This window comes from Rana temporaria, chromosome 13, assembly GCF_905171775.1.
Source record: "Rana temporaria chromosome 13, aRanTem1.1, whole genome shotgun sequence".
Lineage (NCBI taxonomy): Eukaryota > Metazoa > Chordata > Amphibia > Anura > Ranidae > Rana > Rana temporaria.
Window position 1 is genome coordinate 101,220,750 of NC_053501.1, and position 20,791 is coordinate 101,241,540.

The window sequence follows — 20,791 nt, forward strand, 5'->3', positions numbered from 1 at the left end:
AAATCCCTCAATAGACCAAATGCATGGTTCACGTTCTGAGATATGGCCTTCTGCATTAAAATTACAATTTGACTTCTATCTGTGCTGTGCTGTAGCTCCACCCCAGGCTGAAGCCCAATTTATGGGCATTTCTATGAGGCAGCTACAGCACTGTAGCCACCATCCCCTCCCTCTGTAAAATGGATTGTGCAGTGTCCTAGTTGCCAATGGATGTAGGATCAGTCAACTGCTGAAGAACATTTACTAATTATAGCAGATGATAGCTAGCTCAACAACGGGGCCACGAATCAGAACAGATTCGACAAGTGATTGTACTTAAGACTAGTTGAGATTTTTCTCAGCTGGGGGTTAATTCAATGATTAGAATTCGTTCCTTCTCATTGGATTCAACAAAAATTGTCCATCCTTGTCCTTAAATTTGTTTGCTGATTGTTGAATTGTCCCCTTTAACTCTTAGATCAGGAGTCTCCAAACTTTCTAAACAAAGGGCAAATTACTGTTCTTCAGACTTTAGGGGGGCCGGACTTTGGCCATTGGGAGCAGAAATTGTCCTGGTGTCAGTGGGAGTAAACAATGCATCTTTGTTAAAGGGAGAAATAGTGCCTCGTCATTAGTATCAGTGGGAGGAATAGTGCCCATTGTTGGTGTCAGTGGGAGGAATAGTGCCCCATTGTTGGTGTCAGTGAGAGGAATAGTGCCCTATCATTGGTATCAGTGGGAGGAATAGTTTCCCATCATTGGTATCAGTGAGAGAAATAGTGCCAATCGTTGGTGTCAGTGGGAGGAATAGTGTCCCATCATTGGTATCAGTGGGAGGAATAGTGTCCCATCATTGGTATCAGTGGGAGAAATAGTGCCCCATAATTGGAATCAGTGGGAGGAATAGTGTCCCATCATTGGTATCAGTGGGAGGAATAGTGCCCCATCATTGGTATCAGTGGGTGGGATAGTGCTCCATCATTGGTATCAGTAAGAGGAATAGTGCCCCATCCCTGTGTCAGTGGGAGGAATAGCGCTCCATCATTGGTATCAGTAAGAGGAATAGTGCCCATCCCTGTATCAGTGGGAGGAATAGTGCCCCATCATTGGTATCAGTAAGAGGAATAGTGCCCCATCCCTGTGTCAGTGGGAGGAATAGTGTCCCATCATTGGTATCAGTGGGAGAAATAGTGTCCCATCATTGGTATCAGTAAGATGAATAGTGCCCCATCCCTGTGTCAGTGGGAGGAATAGTGTCCCATCATTGATATCAGTGGGAGGAATAGTGTCCCATCATTGGTATCAGTGGGAGGAATAGCAATTTTAGAACAACATTTTACAGGTATAAGCAACCAGCATCAATCTTTGTAGAAGTCCCAGTGTTTTATTTTATCCTATCCTCCCTCTTGCTTTTATCTTCCAGCTGGATGAGGCAATGAGACGTCTGATTTGGGAGAAGAACTTTAAATTTATTGCTGCCCATAATGAAGAATATCGGCAAGGCCTACACACCTATGACCTGGCCATGAATCGTCTGGGGGACATGGTAAGTGGCTGACGTGGTAACAATGGTTAAAGCTAGACCCACAAAATGTTTTAATTGGTCAGTTCTATATATTGATCTAAGTACATAATGGGTTTGCTTATCCTAATCTATTTCATAGGTTGGCTGCAGTGGCGTAACAACCGGGGGGGCAGGGGGTGTGTCTGCCCCGGGCGTGAGCTCAGGGGGGGCGCTGGCGACCGGCATCTCTGCTGCTTTTATAGTGAGCGCCGCCGCCGAGTGAGCGGCTCTTCCACTGAGCGCACACTGCTGTTTTGTTGGCATGACTACTGATAAAATTGGTTGAACTAATAATGACAATTGTTTGTATTTAAACCCCAAAAATGTAATATATGCAAATTTCCAATCCTTAGATGTGGTGTCTGCATTCGTTTTATTTTTTTCAGGCCTTTTTCCCCTTTATTACACTGGCTGTTCATGCAAGTAGACATGTGCACTGCTGAAAAATTCGTTTGTTTTCATTTTTTTTTCGTTTTTCGGGTCATTTGTTATAATGGCAATCCCTAAATTCAAAGATCCGAAAATAAGAAAGAAAATCCCAAAATTTAAAAGAATAACTAACTAACTAATAATAACTAACTATTAAATTATAGTTATTGGGATTTTCTTTTTAAATTTGGCTGTTAGTGAACATGAACGTATATTTGGCAATTCGTAAATTCAAAAATCCGAAAATAAGAAAGAAAATCCCAAAAATTTAATAATAACTAACTAATAATAATAACTTAACTATTACTAACTATTAAATTATAAGTATTGGAATTTTCTTTCAAATCTGGCTGTTATTAAATACGAATTTATTTGAAATAACGAATGCCGCATCTAAACAAGTAGAACGGAACAAATTAACCACTTAACCCCCGGACCATATTGCTGCCCAAAGACCAGAGCACTTTTTGCGATTCGGCACTGCGTCGCTTTAACTGACAATTGCGCGGTCGCGCGACGTGGCTCCCAAACAAAATTGGCGTCCTTTTTTTCCCACAAATAGAGCTTTCTTTTGATGGTATTTGATCACCTCTGCGGTTTTTAGTTTTTGCGCTATAAACAAAAATAGAGCGACAATTTTGAAAAAAAATTATATTTTTTACTTTTTGCTGTAATAAATATCCCCCAAAAATATATATATAAAAAAAATGTTTTCCTCAGTTTAGGCCGATACGTATTCTTCTACATATTTTTCGTAATAAAAAAAAGCAAAAAGCGTTTATTGATTGGTTTGCGCAAAAGTGATAGCGTTTACAAAATAGGGGGTATTTTTATGGCATTTTTAGTAATATATTTTTTTTACTAGTAATGGCGGCGATCAGCGATTTTTTTCGTTACTGCGACATTATGGCGGACACTTCGGACACTTTTGACATATTTTGGGACCATTGGCATTTTTATAGCGATCAATGCTATAAAAATGCATTGATTACTGTAAAAATGCCACTGGCAGTAAAGGGGTTAACACTATGGGCGGGGAAGGGGTTAAGTATGTTCCCTGGGTGTGTTCTAACTGTAGGGGGGGTGGCCTCACTAGGGGAAATGACCGATCTTCTGTTCATACATTGTATGAACAGAAGATCAGCATTTCTCCCCCTGACAGGACCGGGAGCTGTGTGTTTACACACACAGCTCCTGGTCCCCGCCTCTGTAACAAGCGATCGCGTGGGCCCGGCGGCGACCGTGTCCGCCGGGCACTCGCACGGGAGTCGGGGGCGAGCGGGGGGTGTGTGCGCGCCTGCGCGAGAGCTGGCGTTATATTACGTGCTCTCGCGCAGGAGAGCCGACTTGCTGCCGTAAAACGACGGTGGGTGGTCGGCAAGCAGTTAATAACAAATAATAACAAATAATAATAATAATCAAAAGTTTTTATTATTATTATTATTATTATTATTAATATTTCTTATTATTAATTTGTTACGTTCCATTCGTTTAGATACGGCATCGTTATTTCGGATACATTTGTATTCGTTACGTTCACTAACAGCCAGATTTGAAAGGAAATTCCAATACCTATAATTTAATAGTTAGTAATAGTTAAGTTATTATTAGTTAGTTATTATTTCGGATTTTAGAATTTTACGAATTTCCAAATTTTCGAATTTACGAATATTTGGAAAAATTTGTTAAACAGGTTTTCGTTAATTGAGATATTTCCGAATTAACAAAATTGTCAAAATGATTAAATTACATATACCCAGTGAAGTAACTGGCCTCAGGTTGTGCACAGAGATTAAACAAATCTTCCTACATAAGTTGTACCTGTTTATCTGCAGCCTCTCTTCTGTACATCTGTTTAAAGTGCAAAGTACACAGCTTTTCTGCGCTTCAGAAAGCAGATGGCAGGAAGCGGAACTTACACTTTACAGAGCTCAAAGACGGCTGTTTGGAGGGAAAGGACACAGCTCCCTTTACACAGCTGTGGTTCTCAATCACAGGCTGTGTGCTGGAGCTCGATACCCTGTCACCTCTTCTCTCTTGGTGTCAGGAAAATTTGTCAGAAGTTACTCATGCTGATAGCAGAGGAATGAAGCAGCAGACAGAAATGACACTTTGGGGTTGATTTAATAAAACAGGAGAGTGGAAAACCTGGTGCAGCTCTGCATAGAATCCAGTCAGCTTCCATTTTTTTTGTCAAAGCTTTATTGAACAAGCTAAAGTTAGAAGCTGATTGGCTGCCATGCACAGCTGCACCCGATTTTGCACTCTCCAGTTTTAGTTTTAAACCAACCTCTTAATGCTCTTAATTGAGACAAGTACACACTTTAAACGGATATGCTTTGTTCATATTTCATATTAGAGATTTACAAACACTTTAAAGTGTTACTAAACCCAAAACAGTAAAATCCGTCTGTTTATGCAGTAATGCTTGTTATAATTACTGTGGAACCTAAGGGGTTAATCCTCTGCATTGTGTAAAAGGGCTGTTTGATCCTGTATACACAGATCCTCCCCTTCTTCCGCTGACTCCAGAACAGGTCTGGATTAGACAGAGCCTTTGGAGTCAGGCTGCACATGCTCAGTTTAGTGTGTATGAGCATGTGCAGGGCCAAGGGTGATCAGCACAGGGCCAATCAGCACCGTCCAGACAGGGTCAGAGGTCCTGGATCCTTATAGGACAGCTCAGTGCAGTATGAAAACTCCTCCTACAAGCTTTACCATACACTGATAGAAGTCACAAGACGGCTACATACTGCTGATGAGAAAGGGTATTTATCAGTTTATATTTACTAAAATAATTGCATTTCCATGTTCTGTGTACTGTGGGAGACCAGATATAGTGAATGCAGGGTCCTGGGTTTAGGAACACTTTAAGTATGAGGATGTGGGACACTGAAAGGGAACCTCAAGGTTGGTTAAAACGTGGTATAAACATTTTCAATATAAGTCATTTTGCATTTTAATGACCTCAGTGTGAGAGCGTTCCACATTCCCTCAGTAGTCTCAGAAGTTTTCTTTTTTTAGATGAGTTGTTTCTCAGTTGTTGCTTTTGGTGGTGTTTTAGCCGATACTAAACATTTGCACAAGTATTGGCAGTCATGCAAATGCACCAATTCCTGACACCGATACTTTCAAGCTCAATTCTTTCAGCTGTCAGCGGGATTCCCCCCACGGACAGGTGAAATGCAAAAAAAAAAAAAAAAAGCCTGCAATTATCAGTTATTAAGGATAACAACCGATGACTCATTCAGCTGTCAGTGGGGTTCCCCTGTTGACAGCTGAAGTGTTAAAGTATTCCCGCAATTGGAGCTGTCAAAAAAACAAAAACAGACGGGCAGTGTTTATCAACAACATTGCTCAGCTGCTGAAAGACTAAGATAAAAAAAAATTTTTTTTTGTATCTTTCTGTTTTTTCATCTACAGATCAAAGAGAGGAACTTCGATTTGCAAATGAAGTCAGTTTAAAGTAGCCTGTCAAGTAAAAAAAAAATGTTGTGTTTTTTATTAAATGTTCCTCTGTTGCTCTATCCTCTTATTAACCCTTACTTTATGGTAATCAGCCTTAATTATACCCTTATTCTCCTTCATTTAATTATTATTTTCCTGCTGATTTTTTTTAATAAACTATTAGGTAAGAGGGGGGAGGGGTTAGTCTTGCCTATGTGACTACAACAGGTTCAGAGCGGACTCACCGGGGCAGCAGAATTTCCCCTACTTCCAGAGACATGATGCCCACCTCCTTTGCCTCCCCAGCTGTTGCCCTCCTCAGTGGCTGAGCTGCTGCTGACCTCCTCGAATGTCCTCCACGGCTGCTGTTTTCTCTGGAGAGTCATTCAGTGCCCCAGACCCACATGTTCCCTGGCCAGGCAAGTGGGGAAGTCAACGGCTGTGGCTGCATCTCCTAGGCAGCAGTGCAACCTAGGCGGCTGCCTATTTCGCCTAGAGGGAGCGCCGGCCCTGACCATGCACTAGTGAGCTGCAGCTACATGCAATGGGCAGTTGCAGAGTGTCCCCATTCACTTAAATGGGGTAGTGGCCACTGACAGCAGCAGGGTGGATAAGCAAAGCATTATGACAGTGGCATGCGTACACCCCCAGCCGCTGCAGCTGAACTGTGGGGTTTTACTGCCCCAAGTGAAATTTGTGAAAGAGCCCTTACTATTAAAGCGTTACTCAAAGCGTTACTCAAACCTGCATTCAATATATCTGGAATTTGAAAATTCAGAAATTCGAAAATGCAAAATTTCGGAAATTCGAAAATTAAAAAATTCGGAGATTCAGAAATCCAAAAATAAGAATGAAAATCCAAAAATTCGAAAGAACGAAAATTTGAAAATAAAAACGAAAATCCTTAAATTCAAAAACCCAAAAATTAAAAAATCTGAAATCATAACTAACTAATAATAATTTAACTATTACTAACTATTACATTTTAGGTATTGGAATTTCCTTTCAGATTTTGCTGTTAGTGAACGTAACGAATACGAATTTATCCGGACTTATGAATTATCCATAATTACGAATGCCGTATCTAAGCGAATGGAACATAACAAATTAATAATAAATAATAGTAATAATAAAAACGTTTTATTATTCTTTCATTCCATTGCATTTGTTTAGATGCAGCATTATTTATTTTGGATAATTCGTAACTTAAGATAAATTCGTATTCGTTACGTTCATTAAGAGCCAAATTTGAAAGGAAATTACAATATCTTAACTTTAATAGTTAGTAGTTGGTTATTATTTCCAATTTTTGGATTTTTGTTTTTTCTAAGTTTTTGATTTTTTCTTATCTTATTTTAGGATTTTCTAATTTTCTAATTTCCGAATTTTCACATTTTCAAATTTATGAAAAGAAAACAAAAAACAAATGAAACGAAAACTAACACATTTTTCGGCAGTGCACATGTCTAGCAATTATTATAGTAAATATAAACTGCTAAATACCTTGTCTCATTGGCAGTATACAGCAGTCTTGTGACTTCGATCAGTATCTGGCCAAGCACTGGTGAAAGCTTGTAGAAGGAGTTTTCATTCTCCTGACTTTCCTACAAGGCTGCAGGACCCTTGACCCTCTGTCCGAACAGTGCTGATTGGCCTTGTGCCGATCACATGCACCATCCCAAGAAAAAAAAACTCTCCAGCAATACACACCAAACTGAGCATGTGCAGAATACCTCCTGGGGCTCTTTACTATCAGCAGATGGATTAGGGACAGTGGACGAAGGGGAGGATCAGAGAAGACAGCCTTTTTACACAATACAGAGGATTAAACCCTTAGGCAGCACTGGGGAGCTGTGTAATGTATTTGTGGCTCTTTGTAACACACAACCCGAGCTGATGGATCACACAGTGCAGCAGTGTTGAGTGATTGCCCACTTTTACAAATGAATGATCTGCACTGTCAGGCTGGTGCTATGTATGACACAACCCCATGGCAATAAACTTTCATTTGTAAAAGTGAAAGACCACGCAGCGGTGCAGGTCTGTGTTTGTTTAGAAGCAACAGCAGATACACCACGCAGCGGTGCAGGTCTGTGTTTGTTTAGAAGCAACAGCAGATACACCACGCAGCGGTGCAGGTCTGTGTTTGTTTAGAAGCAACAGCAGATAGACCACGCAGCGGTGCAGCTTTGTGTTTGTTTAGAAGCAACAGCAGATAGACCACGCAGCGGTGCAGGTTTGTGTTTGTCTAGAAGCAACAGCAGATAGACCACGCAGCGGTGCAGGTTTGTGTTTGTTTAGAAGCAACAGCAGATAGACCACGCAGCGGTGCAGGTTTGTGTTTGTCTAGAAGCAACAGCAGATAGACCATGCAGCGGTGCAGGTTTGTGTTTGTTTAGACGTAACAGCAGATAGACCACACAGCGGTGCAGGTTTGTGTTTGTTTAGAAGCAACAGCAAATAGACCACGCAGCGGTGCAGGTTTGTGTTTGTTTAGAAGCAACAGCAGATAGACCACGCAGCGGTGGAGGTTTGTGTTTGTTTAGAAGCAACAGCAGATAGACCACGCAGCGGTGCAGGTTTGTGTTTGTCTAGAAGCAACAGCAGACAGACCACGCAGCGGTGCAGGTTTGTGTTTGTTTAGACGTAACAGCAGATAGACCACACAGCGGTGCAGGTTTGTGTTTGTTTAGAAGCAACAGCAAATAGACCACGCAGCGGTGCAGGTCTGTGTTTGTTTAGAAGCAACAGCAGATAGACCACACAGCGGTGCAGCTTTGTGTTTGTTTAGAAGCAACAGCAGATGGACCACGCAGCGGTGCAGGTTTGTGTTTGTCTAGAAGCAACAGCAGATAGACCACGCAGCGGTGCAGGTTTGTGTTTGTTTAGACGTAACAGCAGATAGACCACGCAGCGGTGCAGGTCTGTGTTTGTTTAGAAGCAACTGCAGATAGACCACGCAGCGGTGCAGGTCTGTGTTTGTTTAGAAGCAACAGCAAATAGACCACGCAGCGGTGCAGGTCTGTGTTTGTTTAGAAGCAACAGCAGATAGACCACGCAGCGGTGCAGGTCTGTGTTTGTTTAGAAGCAACAGCAAATAGACCACGCAGCGGTGCAGGTCTGTGTTTGTTTAGAAGCAACAGCAGATAGACCACACGTCGGTGCAGGTTTGTGTTTGTTTAGAAGCAACAGCAGATAGACCACACGGCGGTGCAGGTCTGTGTTTGTTTAGAAGCAACAGCAAATAGACCACGCAGCGGTGCAGGTCTGTGTTTGTTTAGAAGCAACAGCAGATAGACCACGCAGCGGTGCAGGTCTGTGTTTGTTTAGAAGCAACAGCAGATAGACCACGCAGCGGTGCAGGTCTGTGTTTGTTTAGAAGCAACTGCAGATAGACCACGCAGCGGTGCAGGTCTGTGTTTGTTTAGAAGCAACAGCAAATAGACCACGCAGCGGTGCAGGTTTGTGTTTGTTTAGAAGCAACAGCAGATAGACCACACGGCGGTGCAGGTTTGTGTTTGTTTAGAAGCAACAGCAGATAGACCACACGGCGGTGCAGGTTTGTGTTTGTTTAGAAGCAACAGCAGATAGACCACGCAGCGGTGCAGGTTTGTGTTTGTTTAGAAGCAACAGCAAATAGACCACGCAGCGGTGCAGGTTTGTGTTTGTTTAGAAGCAACAGCAGATAGACCACACGGCGGTGCAGGTTTGTGTTTGTTTAGAAGCAACAGCAGATAGACCACACGGCGGTGCAGGTTTGTGTTTGTTTAGAAGCAACAGCAGATAGACCATGCAGCGGTGCAGGTTTGTGTTTGTTTAGAAGCAACAGCAGATAGACCACGCAGCGGTGCAGGTTTGTGTTTGTTTAGAAGCAACAGCAGATAGACCACGCAGCGGTGCAGGTTTGTGTTTGTCTAGAAGCAACAGCAGATAGACCACGCAGCGGTGCAGGTTTGTGTTTGTTTAGACGTAACAGCAGATAGACCACACAGCGGTGCAGGTTTGTGTTTGTTTAGAAGCAACAGCAAATAGACCACGCAGCGGTGCAGGTTTGTGTTTGTTTAGAAGCAACAGCAGATAGACCACACGGCGGTGCAGGTTTGTGTTTGTTTAGAAGCAACAGCAGATAGACCACGCAGCGGTGCAGGTTTGTGTTTGTCTAGAAGCAACAGCAGATAGACCACGCAGCGGTGCAGGTTTGTGTTTGTTTAGAAGCAACAGCAGATAGACCACGCAGCGGTGCAGGTTTGTGTTTGTTTAGAAGCAACAGCAGATAGACCACGCAGCGGTGCAGGTTTGTGTTTGTTTAGACGTAACAGCAGATAGACCACACAGCGGTGCAGGTTTGTGTTTGTTTAGAAGCAACAGCAAATAGACCACGCAGCGGTGCAGGTTTGTGTTTGTTTAGAAGCAACAGCAGATAGACCACACGGCGGTGCAGGTTTGTGTTTGTTTAGAAGCAACAGCAGATAGACCACACGGCGGTGCAGGTTTGTGTTTGTTTAGAAGCAACAGCAGATAGACCATGCAGCGGTGCAGGTTTGTGTTTGTTTAGAAGCAACAGCAGATAGACCACGCAGCGGTGCAGGTTTGTGTTTGTTTAGAAGCAACAGCAGATAGACCACGCAGCGGTGCAGGTTTGTGTTTGTTTAGAAGCAACAGCAGATAGACCACGCAGCGGTGCAGGTCTGTGTTTGTTTAGAAGCAAGAGCAGATAGACCACGCAGCGGTGCAGGTTTGTGTTTGTTTAGAAGCAACAGCAGATAGACCACACAGCGGTGCAGGTTTGTGTTTGTTTAGAAGCAACAGCAGATAGATAGATCATACAGTGCCGTAGGAGGTGTGATCTTTTGTGATTGGCAGCATTGGAAGCCAGAACTGTCAACCACACATCCCTGATGTCACTGAATATGTGAATGTAATAAGAGAATTGTACAATTTAGACAAACATGAAACTGTGATTCAGGAATTTTGTGATTCTTTGCAAATTGGACATATTATTCAATTTATCTAGTTTTTTTAATGTCTACTTATTGTGACTACTGACCTGCCAGTTAGTAAAACTGTTATTCTACTATCTATTCTATTTCTTTGCAGACCAGTGAAGAAGTTGTGAAGACAATGACAGGGCTGAAAGTCCCACCAAAAAATAGGGCGAGGAATGTCACAGTTGATGACGAGGATCTAGTACCGCTCCCGGACTCTATTGACTATAGGAAGAAAGGTTATGTCACGCCAATCCGAAATCAGGTAACATAAAAAAAAATCATCTAAGATTAGCAATTATCCACACAAAAATGTATAAAGTTCGAGTTTGCCTTCATAGTATGTTGAACTTTTATGACTAGGAGCAAAGGTGCAAAAAATAAATAAAGGGGGTGAAAGTGAGTGCTATACCAAAAAGAAAAAAAAAGGCTGTTTTAATAAATGTTGATTAACCACTTAAGGACCGCCTCCTGCACATATACGTCGGCAGAATGGCACGGCTGGGCACAAGCACGTACCTGTACGTCTTCTTAAAGTGCCCAGCCGTGGGTCGCGGGCGCGCGCCTGCGACCCGGTCTGAAGCTCCGTGACAGCGGGACCCACGGACCCGATCGCCGCCGGAGTCCTGCGATCGGTCCCCGGAGCTGAAGAACGGGGAGAGCTGTGTGTAAACACAGCTTCCCCATTCTTCACTGTGGCACTGTCATTGATCGTCTGTTCCCTGATATGGGGAAAGGCGATCAATGATATCACATGTCCAGCCCCGCCCCCCTATAGTTAGAAACACATATGAGGTCACACTTTACCCCTTCAGCGCCCCCTAGTGGTTAACTCCCAAACTGCAATTGTCATTTTCACAGTAAACAATGCATTTTATAGCATTTTTTGCTGTGAAAATTACAATGGTCCCAACAATGTGTCAAAATTGTCCGATGTATCCGCCATAATGCCGCAGTCACGGAAAAAATCACTGATCGCCGCCATTTGTAGTAAAAAAAAATTATAAAAAAAAATGCAATAAAACTATCCCCTATTTTGTAAACGCTATAAATTTTTCGCAAACCAATCGATAAACGCTTATTGCAATTTTTTTTTTTTTTTTTACCAAAAATATGTACAAGAATACGTATTGGCAAAAAAAATAAAAATTATATCTTTTTTGGGGGTATTTATTATAGCAAAAAGTAAAAAATATTGTTTTTTTTTTCAAAATTGTTGCTCTATTTTTGTCTATAGCGCAAAAAAATAAAAACCGCAGAGGTGATCAAATGCCACCAAAAGAAAGCTCTATTTGTGGGGAAAAAAGGACGCCGATTTTGTTTGGGAGCCACGTCGCACGACCGCGCAATTGTCAGTTAAAGCGACGCAGTGCCGAATCGCAAAAACTGGCTAGGTCCTTTACCTGCATAATGGTCTGAGTCTTAAGTGGTTAATGCAGCTCAACCAATCTGGTGTGAATGAGCTCTAATTCCCCGTACACACGTGCGGGATTTCCGACGGGAAAAATTCCCGTCAGAAATATCGAGGGGAAAACCGAAAACCTGCTCGGTCAGTCTTTCCCCTAAACACGGCCGGTTTTCCCAACAGTGTGTATGCTCCATCGCAGTTTTTCCCATATGAAAATTGACAAAAATGTTTGCTATCTATTTACTCGGCGTAACATCATCTTTCACATTATACAATTTTGGGCTAATTTTACTGTTTAGATTTAAAACACTGCTGCGCAAATACTGTGTGACATAAAGAAAAAAAATAATAAAAATATATATATATAATATTTGGGGGTTCTAAGTAATTTTGTAGCAAAAAATCAGTATTTTAACTTGTAAGCAACAAATGTCAGAAATAGGCTAATGCGTACACACGATCGGAAATTCCGACAAGAAAACCGTGGATTTTTTATGACGGAATGTTGTCTCAAACTTGTGTTGCATACACTCAGTCACACAAATCTTGTTGGGTATTTCGACCGCCAAGAATACCGTAATGTATAACACGTACAACGAGCTGAGATAAATGAAGTTCAATAGGCAGTTTGGCTCTTCTGCTTGATTCTGAGCATGCGTGTTTTTTTGCGCGTCGGTTTTGCATACAGACGAGTGGATTTTCCGATAGAAACTTTTTCTGTCTGAAAAATAGAGAACCAGCTCTCAATCTTTTGTTGGCAGAAGTTCCGACAGAAAAAGTCAGATGGAGCCTACACATGTTCGGAATTCGGAATCAGACTTTTCTTGTCGGAATTTCCAATCGTGTGTACGCGGCATTAGTCGTCAAAGGGTTAAAAAATACATTTAGCTATTTATAAACTGTTATACAATTGAATTCCTTGATATGTTTTCTTTCTTTTGTATATCAGTGCATGTCAGATAGGTCTTTTAATTATTCCATACTGTATTAGAACAAATAAAAGCGCAATCTAATATCTATGGGCAATATGAACACTTAAGCTGGCAATACATTAGTAGAATTTTGTTAAAAATTGGAACAATTGTAACTTTTTCTAACCATTAGTGGGTTACATTGATGCTTGTTTTTGACCACAGTGACAATAAAATGTGAAGAAGGATGTAACATTTTTCTCCAAAAAATGTATTTACGAAAGTGGATGTGTTTTTTGTTTGGTAAATTACTGTATATACTTGAGTATAAGCTGACCCGAATATAAGCTGAGGGACCTAATTTTACCACAAAAAAAATGCAAAACGTATTGACTTGAGTATAAGCCTAGGGTGTCCATCTGCATGCCTCACTGTGCCCATGTCCATGCCTCACTATGTCCATGCCTCACTATGTCCATGCCTCACTGTTCCCATGCCTCACTGTTCCCATGCCTCACTATGTCCATGCCTCACTGTGCCCATGTCTCACTGTGTCCATGCCTCACTGCGCCCATGCCTCACTGTGTCCATGACTAGACTTACGTTTAACATGGGAGTATATAGAAGGGGTGCCCGGCTTTGAAAAATCGGTGCTTCCCGGCCATAGGTCTCCCAGACATTAAACTTTGCACACTTGTAGAACTGGGGCTACATGTGTGCCAAGTTTTGGGTCCAGGGGACCTACGGCCGGCCGGTACCGGTTCCCCAAATTTACCATTTAACATGGGAGTGTATGGAAGGGGTGCCCGACTTTGAAAAATCGTTGCTCCCTGGCCGTAGGTCCCCCCGACAACAGACTTTACACACTTGTAGAGGAAGAGTGGGGCTATATGTGTGCCAAGGGAACCTACGGCTGGCTGGTACCAGGTCCCCAAAGTACGGGAGATTAGGTGCAAGAAGGTGACTCGAGTATAAGCCGAAGGGGGGTATTTTCAGCACATACTCGAGTATATACGCAGTGGCGTAGCGTGGGCGGTGCAAGAGGGGCCACCGCTCCAGGCACAAAATTTAGAGGGGCGCTGTCACAAGTGTGGAGAGGAGGGAGCGCCAACAACAGATGGAACATAGTAACATATGCATGATATCAGCAATCCAGACTTTACCAGTCATTATCAAGCACGCTCTCCTCTTCCCTACAGCCACCGCTGTCTCACACAGTGGATCATATGACCAGACTGGAGCTAGCTGAAAAACGGTAAGTCCATGGGTCAGGGGGCGCAGATTACTTGCCTCGCCTCAGGCGCTGACAACCCACGCTACGCCACTGTATATACAGTACACTCATTCCAAAATCAAATATTAAAAGCTAACATAATTTTGAACTACTTTTGATTAAGATCCTTTTTAGTCATCGAATGTACCAATAATTTTTTGTACAAATTTTCCTATAAACATTTGTTTGATAATCTACTAGTGTACAGCCAGCTTTATTTTCAATAATGAGGTTTAGAACTGTAGTTATGGAAATGTGATCTAATGGGAATACTTCTCTGTGATGCTCTATAGGGTTCATGTGGGTCATGCTGGGCTTTCAGCTCAGTAGGGGCCCTGGAAGGCCAACTAAAGAAGAAAACGAAGAAACTAGTGGTTCTCAGTCCTCAGAACCTGGTAGACTGTGTGAAGAAGAATGATGGGTGTGGAGGAGGCTACATGACCAATGCGTTTGAGTACGTGAGGGACAATAAAGGCATTGACTCGGAAAAAGCCTATCCTTACACTGGAGAGGTGAGTACTCATTCATAAACCATTCTGTAAATTCTTATATAAGCTTTACCATGTTAATGTACCTTCTTGTTCTTAAATTTGCACATTGACTTCAGGTACTTGGTGACTCTACAAATACGGTCCTTCTCCAGGCTCTTCCTGCTACAGTGCATTGCAAATGTATTCCCCCCCCCCCCCCCTTGCCAGATAAGCCCACAACTTTGAAGTTTTATTATTTAATTTTTTTGTGAAGCAAACATCAAATAGGACAAAATAACAGAAAAAGTCAATGAGCTTTATCAGTGTGTTTGGGGTCATTGTCCTGCTGGAAGGTGAACCTCCATCCTAGCCTCAAATCACACACAGAGTGGTACAGGTTTTGCTCAAGAATATCTCTGTATTTAGCATCATCTATCTTTCCCTCAACTCTGACCAGTTTCCCAGTCTGAATGCTGAAAAACATCCCCACAGCATGATGCTGCCACCGCCCTGTTTCACGGTGGGGATGGTGTTCTTTGGGTGATGTGATGTGTTGGGTTTGTGCCAGACATAGCGTTTCCTTTGATGGCCAAAAAGTTAAATTTTTGTCTCATCAGACCAGAGCCCCTTCCTCTATACATTTTGGGAGTCTCCCACATGCCTTTTCGCAAAATCAAAACGTGCCATTTTGTTTTTTTGCTGAAAGTAATATCTTTCTTCTGTCCACTCTGCCATAAAGCCCAACTCTATGGAGCGTAGGGCTTATTGTCGTCCTATGTACAGATACTCCAGTCTCTGCTGTGGAACTCTGCAGCTCCTCAGGGTTACCTTAGGTCTCTGCGCTCCTCTCTGATTAATGCCTTCCTTGCCCGGTCTGTGAGTTTTGGTGTGCGGCCGTCTCTTGGCAGGTTTGCTGTTGTGCCACCATGTTCTTTCCATTTGGTTATGATAGATTTGATGGTGCTCCTAGGGATCATCAAAGATTTGGATATTTTTTTATAACCTAACCCTGACTTGTACTTCTCAACAACATTGTCCTTTACTTGTTTGGAGAGTTCCTTGGTCTTCATGGCAGTGTTTGGTTAGTGGTGCCTCTTACTTAGGTGTTGCAGCCTCTGGGGCCTTTCATAAAGGTGTGTCTATGTAATGACACAATGGTTGAGTAAGGCTGCGTTAGACCGAATAAACTCATGTGTGATGTTTGATCTTCCTAGGACCAGACCTGTAACTACACCACAGCAGGCAAAGCTGCTAAATGTAAATCATATAAAGAAGTCAAGGAGGGCAGTGAGAAGGCGCTGAAGAAGGCTGTAGCCACAGTTGGACCGATCTCAGTGGGCATAGATGCCAGTCTGTCCACCTTCCAGTATTACAGTACAGGTAAATTTTGTCAAATTTTTAAATAAATTGGAGTAATAGCTGCCAATCAGAGTTCAGCTTTAATTTTGTAATCATGTACTGTAGGTTATAACTGCTATTTTACAATTTCACTATCATGTAATAGGATTTATACCATGCTCTGCATATCACTGCTTCAACCTGGCCTGGCATTTTTGGCATTTGCTAAAGGGGTGCTTATATACAGTAGTTCCATGGTTAATGAGGTTGTAATAAAATAAAAAAATAAAATAAAAAAATGACTTTGGCCTCGCAACTACTTTAGTATCGGTACAAAGAAAGGAAAAATAACCTCCCCCCCAGAAGGAACTGATGCTTACAAAACTTTCCTAAGCTCCAACAGCGCGTTGCGTCACGCTGACGTGTTTTGTATTGCATTGCAGAAAACTGTAGACATGCTGCACCAACGCACTTGTAGGATGTGAACAGGACACTTATAGGTAGATTCACATAGAACGATGCAAAGTTGCGGCGGCGTAGCCTAGCGTGTTTACACTACTCCGCCTTAAGTAAGAGAGGAAAGTACATGATTCTGAAAGCACTTACCTCCTTACTTAGGGCAGCGTAGTGTAAACACGGCGGGCGTAAGGGCGCCTAATTCAAATTGGTTGGAGGGGGGTGTGTTGTATGGAAACGAGGCTTGACCTCACGTTTTTTGACGTTTCTTGCTACTGCGCATGCGCCGGGCGCATACATTTCCCAGTGCGCATTGCGGCTAAGTACGCCGCACGGGCCTATTGATTTCGACGTGGACGTAAACGACGTAAATCCCGATTCGTGGATGACTTACGCAAACGACGTAAAAAATTCGAACCTCGCGGCGGGAACGGCGGCCATACTTTAACATTGTTATTCCACCTCATAGGTGGAATAACTTTAGGCCGCCTAAGGCCTTACGGAAACGACGTAATTCGACTGCGGCGGGCTGGCGTACGTTCGGGAATCGGCGTACAAGCTCATTTACATAATCTACGCCGGCCGCAATGGAAGCGCCACCTAGCAGCCATCCGAAAAATTGCAAGCTAAGATAGAACGGCGCAAGCCGTCCTATCTTAGCCTTGTTTAAGCGTATCTCTGTTTGAGCATACACTTAAACAAACGGCGGCGTAGCTTCTGAGTTAGGTCGGCTTATCTACTGCCTAAGCCGGCCTAACTCTTTGTGAATCTACCTAATAGAGAACAATTGTTTTTTTTACATGTGTAAACTGGGAGTGATTCTTACTGTGGGGGGAGGGGACTGACTGGGGGAGGTGGCCGATGCTGTGTCCCTATATACAAGGGACACAGCGTCGGTCTCCTCTCTCCCTGACAGGACGTGGAGCTCTGTGTTTACACACAGAGCTCCACGTCCCTGCTGTCACCGCCGATCGCGGGAAGCTGGCGGACATCGCGGCCACCAGGCACGCGCATCGACTTCTCAGCGATGTGCCGGGCACAGTGTTTCCCCACTGCGCGCCCCCAGCGGCGCGCACGGGGAATGTAAATAGCAGGACGTCCAGGGACGTCCACCCGGCACTTGAGAGCCGCGCTGTGGACGTCTTTCGTCTATATCGTGGGTCTCAAGTGGTTAATTCTGTATTGTTGTTACATGCTTTTCTTCTGTACTGCCAATACAGGTGTACTGTATATTATGACCCAGAATGCAATGCGGCAGATATTGGCCATGCTGTGCTTGCTGTTGACTATGGAGTACAGAAAATTCCTTCAGCCGATTCCGAGCGAAAATTCCTGAAAGGACAAGCTCCAAAATGTTTCTCGTACAGGAACAGAACGAATGATTTTCGTTAAATTTTTCGTAAAAAAAAAAAAAACAGAAATGAAAGAATGCCCATGATCAGAAACAATAAGCAAAAAAAAGTATTTTTCATACAAATCTTTCCTTCATCGGTTCCAATTTGCTGTGAAACAACAAGGAAAATCAGATGATCGTTCCCCCAATTTTCTTATAGTGTACCCCACATTAAAACTATATATTTATTTATTTATTTATGGTATATGTATTTTCTATAGACCAATCACCAATGTAACCTTTGCTATTGTTCATACTGAAGATCAAGGCTGTATATTGCAGAGGTAGATACTGTAAAATAAAGAAGATTTATTATCACATTGAAGATGCATAACAGTGTATGGTTGGAATGATCATAGGTAAAAGGGGAGCATGTGGAAAAATATAATATTGGTTAGTGTTGGGGGGGGGGGGGGGGTTAAGGAAAACAAGGATGTGTCCTCCTATTCTGTATTGTTATTACATGCTTTTCTTCTGTACTGCCAATACAGGTGTATATTATGACCCAGAATGCAATGCGGCAGATATTGACCATGCTGTGCTTGCTGTTGGCTATGGGGTACAGAAGAAACAGAAGTACTGGATTATTAAGAACAGGTACTTTACTTAGTGCAAGCCAGAAATGTTATGTATTGTAATCAGTGAGATTTTTTTTAATTCATGTCTTTTTATTAACATGAACCTGTCATTTTTTTTTTTTTAGGTGTCTTAACCACTTTAATACCGGGCATTTCACCCCATTCCTGCCCAGACCAATTTTTAGTTTTCAGTGCTGTTGCACTTTGAATGACAATTGCGCAGTCATGCAACACTGTACCCAAATGAATTTTTTTTTACCACAAATAGAGCTTTCTTTTGGTGGTATTTGATCACCTCTGCGTTTTATATTTTTTTGCGCTATAAACAAAAGAAGAGTCACAATTTTGAAAAAAACACATTTTTTTTTACTTTTTAATTTAATAAATATCACAATTTTGTTTTTGTTTTGTTTTTTCCTCAGTTTAGACCGATACGTATTCTTCTACATATTTTTGGTAAAAAAAAATGTCGCAATAAACGTTTATTGATTGGTTTGCCCAAAAGTTATAGCGTCTACTAAATAGGGGATAGATTTATTTTATTTTTCTTTATTAATTTTTTTTACTAGTAATGGCGGCAATGTGTGATTTTTATTGTGACCGTGATATAACGACGGACCGATCAGACACTTTTGACGCGTTTTTGGGACCATTTACATTCAAAGTTGGGCACCCCTTCTATAGACTCCCATGTTGAACGATAATTTCTCTGGTAAATTTGGGGACCCGGTACTGGCCGGTCATAGGTCCCCTGGACCCGAACCTTGGCACACGTGTAGCTCCAGTTCTCCTCCACAAGTGTGCAAAGTTTGCTGTCTGGGGGACCTACGGCCGGAGAGCACCGATTTTTCAAACCATGCACCCCTTCTATATACTCCCATGTTAAACGTGAGGCATGGGCACAGTGAGGCATGGGCACAGTGAGGCGTGAGGCACAGTGAGGCATGGGCACAGTGAGGCATGGACACAGTGAGGCATGGACACAGTGAGGCACAGTGAGGCATGGGCACAGTGAGGCATGGGCACAGTGAGGTGTGGGCACAGTGAGGTATGGGCACAGTGAGGTATGGGCACAGGGAGGCATGGACACAGTGAGGCACAGTGAGGCACAGTGAGGCATGCAGATGGACACCCTAGGCCAGGGGTCTCCAAACTTTTTAAACAAAGGGCCAGTTTAGTGTCCTTCGGACTTTACGGGGGCCGAACTGTGGCCAGTGTGAGTAGAAAATGTCCTGGCATTAGTGGGAGTAAAAATTGCCCCATCATTAGTTTTAACATTTTGATTTTAGCAGGAAGAATAGTGTTCCATGGTTGGTATCAATGGAAGGAATAGTGCCCTGTCGATGGTGTCAGTGGGAGGAATAGTGCACCATGGTTGGTATCAATGGAAGCGATAGTGCTCCTTTAACGGTGTCAGTGGAAGGAATAGTGCCCCATCATTGGACTCAGCAGGAGGAGTAGTGCCCTATCGATGGTGCCAGTGGGAGAAATAGTGTCCCATCCTTGGTGTCAGTTGGAGGAATAATGTCTCAAGGGCCAGATAGAGGCAGGCAAAGGGCCGCATTTGGCCCCCGGGCCGCAGTTTGGAGACCACTGCCCTAGGCTTATACTCGAGTCAATACGTTTTCCCAGTTTTTTTGTGATAAAATTAGGTGCCTCGGCTTATACTCAAGTATATACGGTATATTAGACCTGTTTATTATATTGTTTATTTAGCACAGATTATTTAGTAATGTTTATTAGCACCGAGTAAGCACCACATTATTCTGCTTTTTATTTTTATATTATTTTAGCGTGAGAACACCTTGTATGTTGGCAGCTTCTCATTAACTTCCCATTTTTAATATTGGTTTGCGCATTAGTATTCATACTTTACATGGTCCTCCATGTCATCCAATTATCATTTTTTTTCTCCACAGCTGGGGCGAGGATTGGGGTGATAAAGGCTACATCCTAATGGCCAGAGACAAAAATAATGCTTGCGGCATCGCCAACCTCGCCAGCTACCCCCTGATGTGACCTGTACAGAATGCACGAAGAGGACCCCACATAGACCGGTCATCTCTGGAACCCCGATGTCCTTCTTATCCTTTTTTATTCCTTTGAATGAGCACTTTCTATGTCATAGGGAGTCACACAAATTTCAATGTTTACACAAATTTGCCTTTATATAAAGCCAATCAGTAAATTCTCTTCTAGGGCTCTTGGATACGGACATACAGAGTAAAATCTGTCTGTTGGGAGCCACAGTTGCAGCTCAATTCAGCCCATTGACAGGCATTGCAGAATACACTGTGTGTGGCTACATCCGTGTAACAATGGCCACTTGAGTTTCCAAGTGTATGGGTGTATTTTTCAAAGCGTCAAAGTTTGTGTGAATACGCCATTGCCCATGGTTATGCGCAGGGCTGGTGCAAGGATTTTTGACACACTAGGAAAAACCTAATTTTGCCGCCCCCTTTGCCTTGCCCATGTATACCTCACCAGCGCCCATTAATGCAGCCTCACCAGCGCCAATCAAATGCAGCCTCACCAGCGCCCATCAAATGCAGCCTCACCA

At 42.8% G+C, this 20,791-nt stretch overlaps 1 protein-coding gene across 2 annotated transcripts in view; it reads left to right on the plus strand.

Moving 5' to 3' along the window:
* LOC120921060 (cathepsin K-like) overlaps positions 1–20,709 on the plus strand; it is a 38,351-nt gene extending 17,642 nt beyond the window's left edge. The window contains exons 3-8 of one of the 2 annotated variants that reach the window (XM_040333681.1): positions 1,403–1,525; positions 10,517–10,669; positions 14,290–14,508; positions 15,681–15,846; positions 18,145–18,250; positions 20,151–20,709. In XM_040333681.1, the coding sequence (XP_040189615.1) occupies positions 1,403–1,525; positions 10,517–10,669; positions 14,290–14,508; positions 15,681–15,846; positions 18,145–18,250; positions 20,151–20,250 (867 nt within the window). In that variant the 3' untranslated portion in view covers positions 20,251–20,709. Of the gene's footprint in view, positions 1–1,402; positions 1,526–10,516; positions 10,670–14,289; positions 14,509–15,680; positions 15,848–17,486; positions 17,686–18,144; positions 18,251–20,150 lie in introns of those variants that run through there. The other variant, XM_040333682.1, reaches the window with a different exon arrangement.
* Positions 20,710–20,791: the final 82 nt, after the last annotated feature.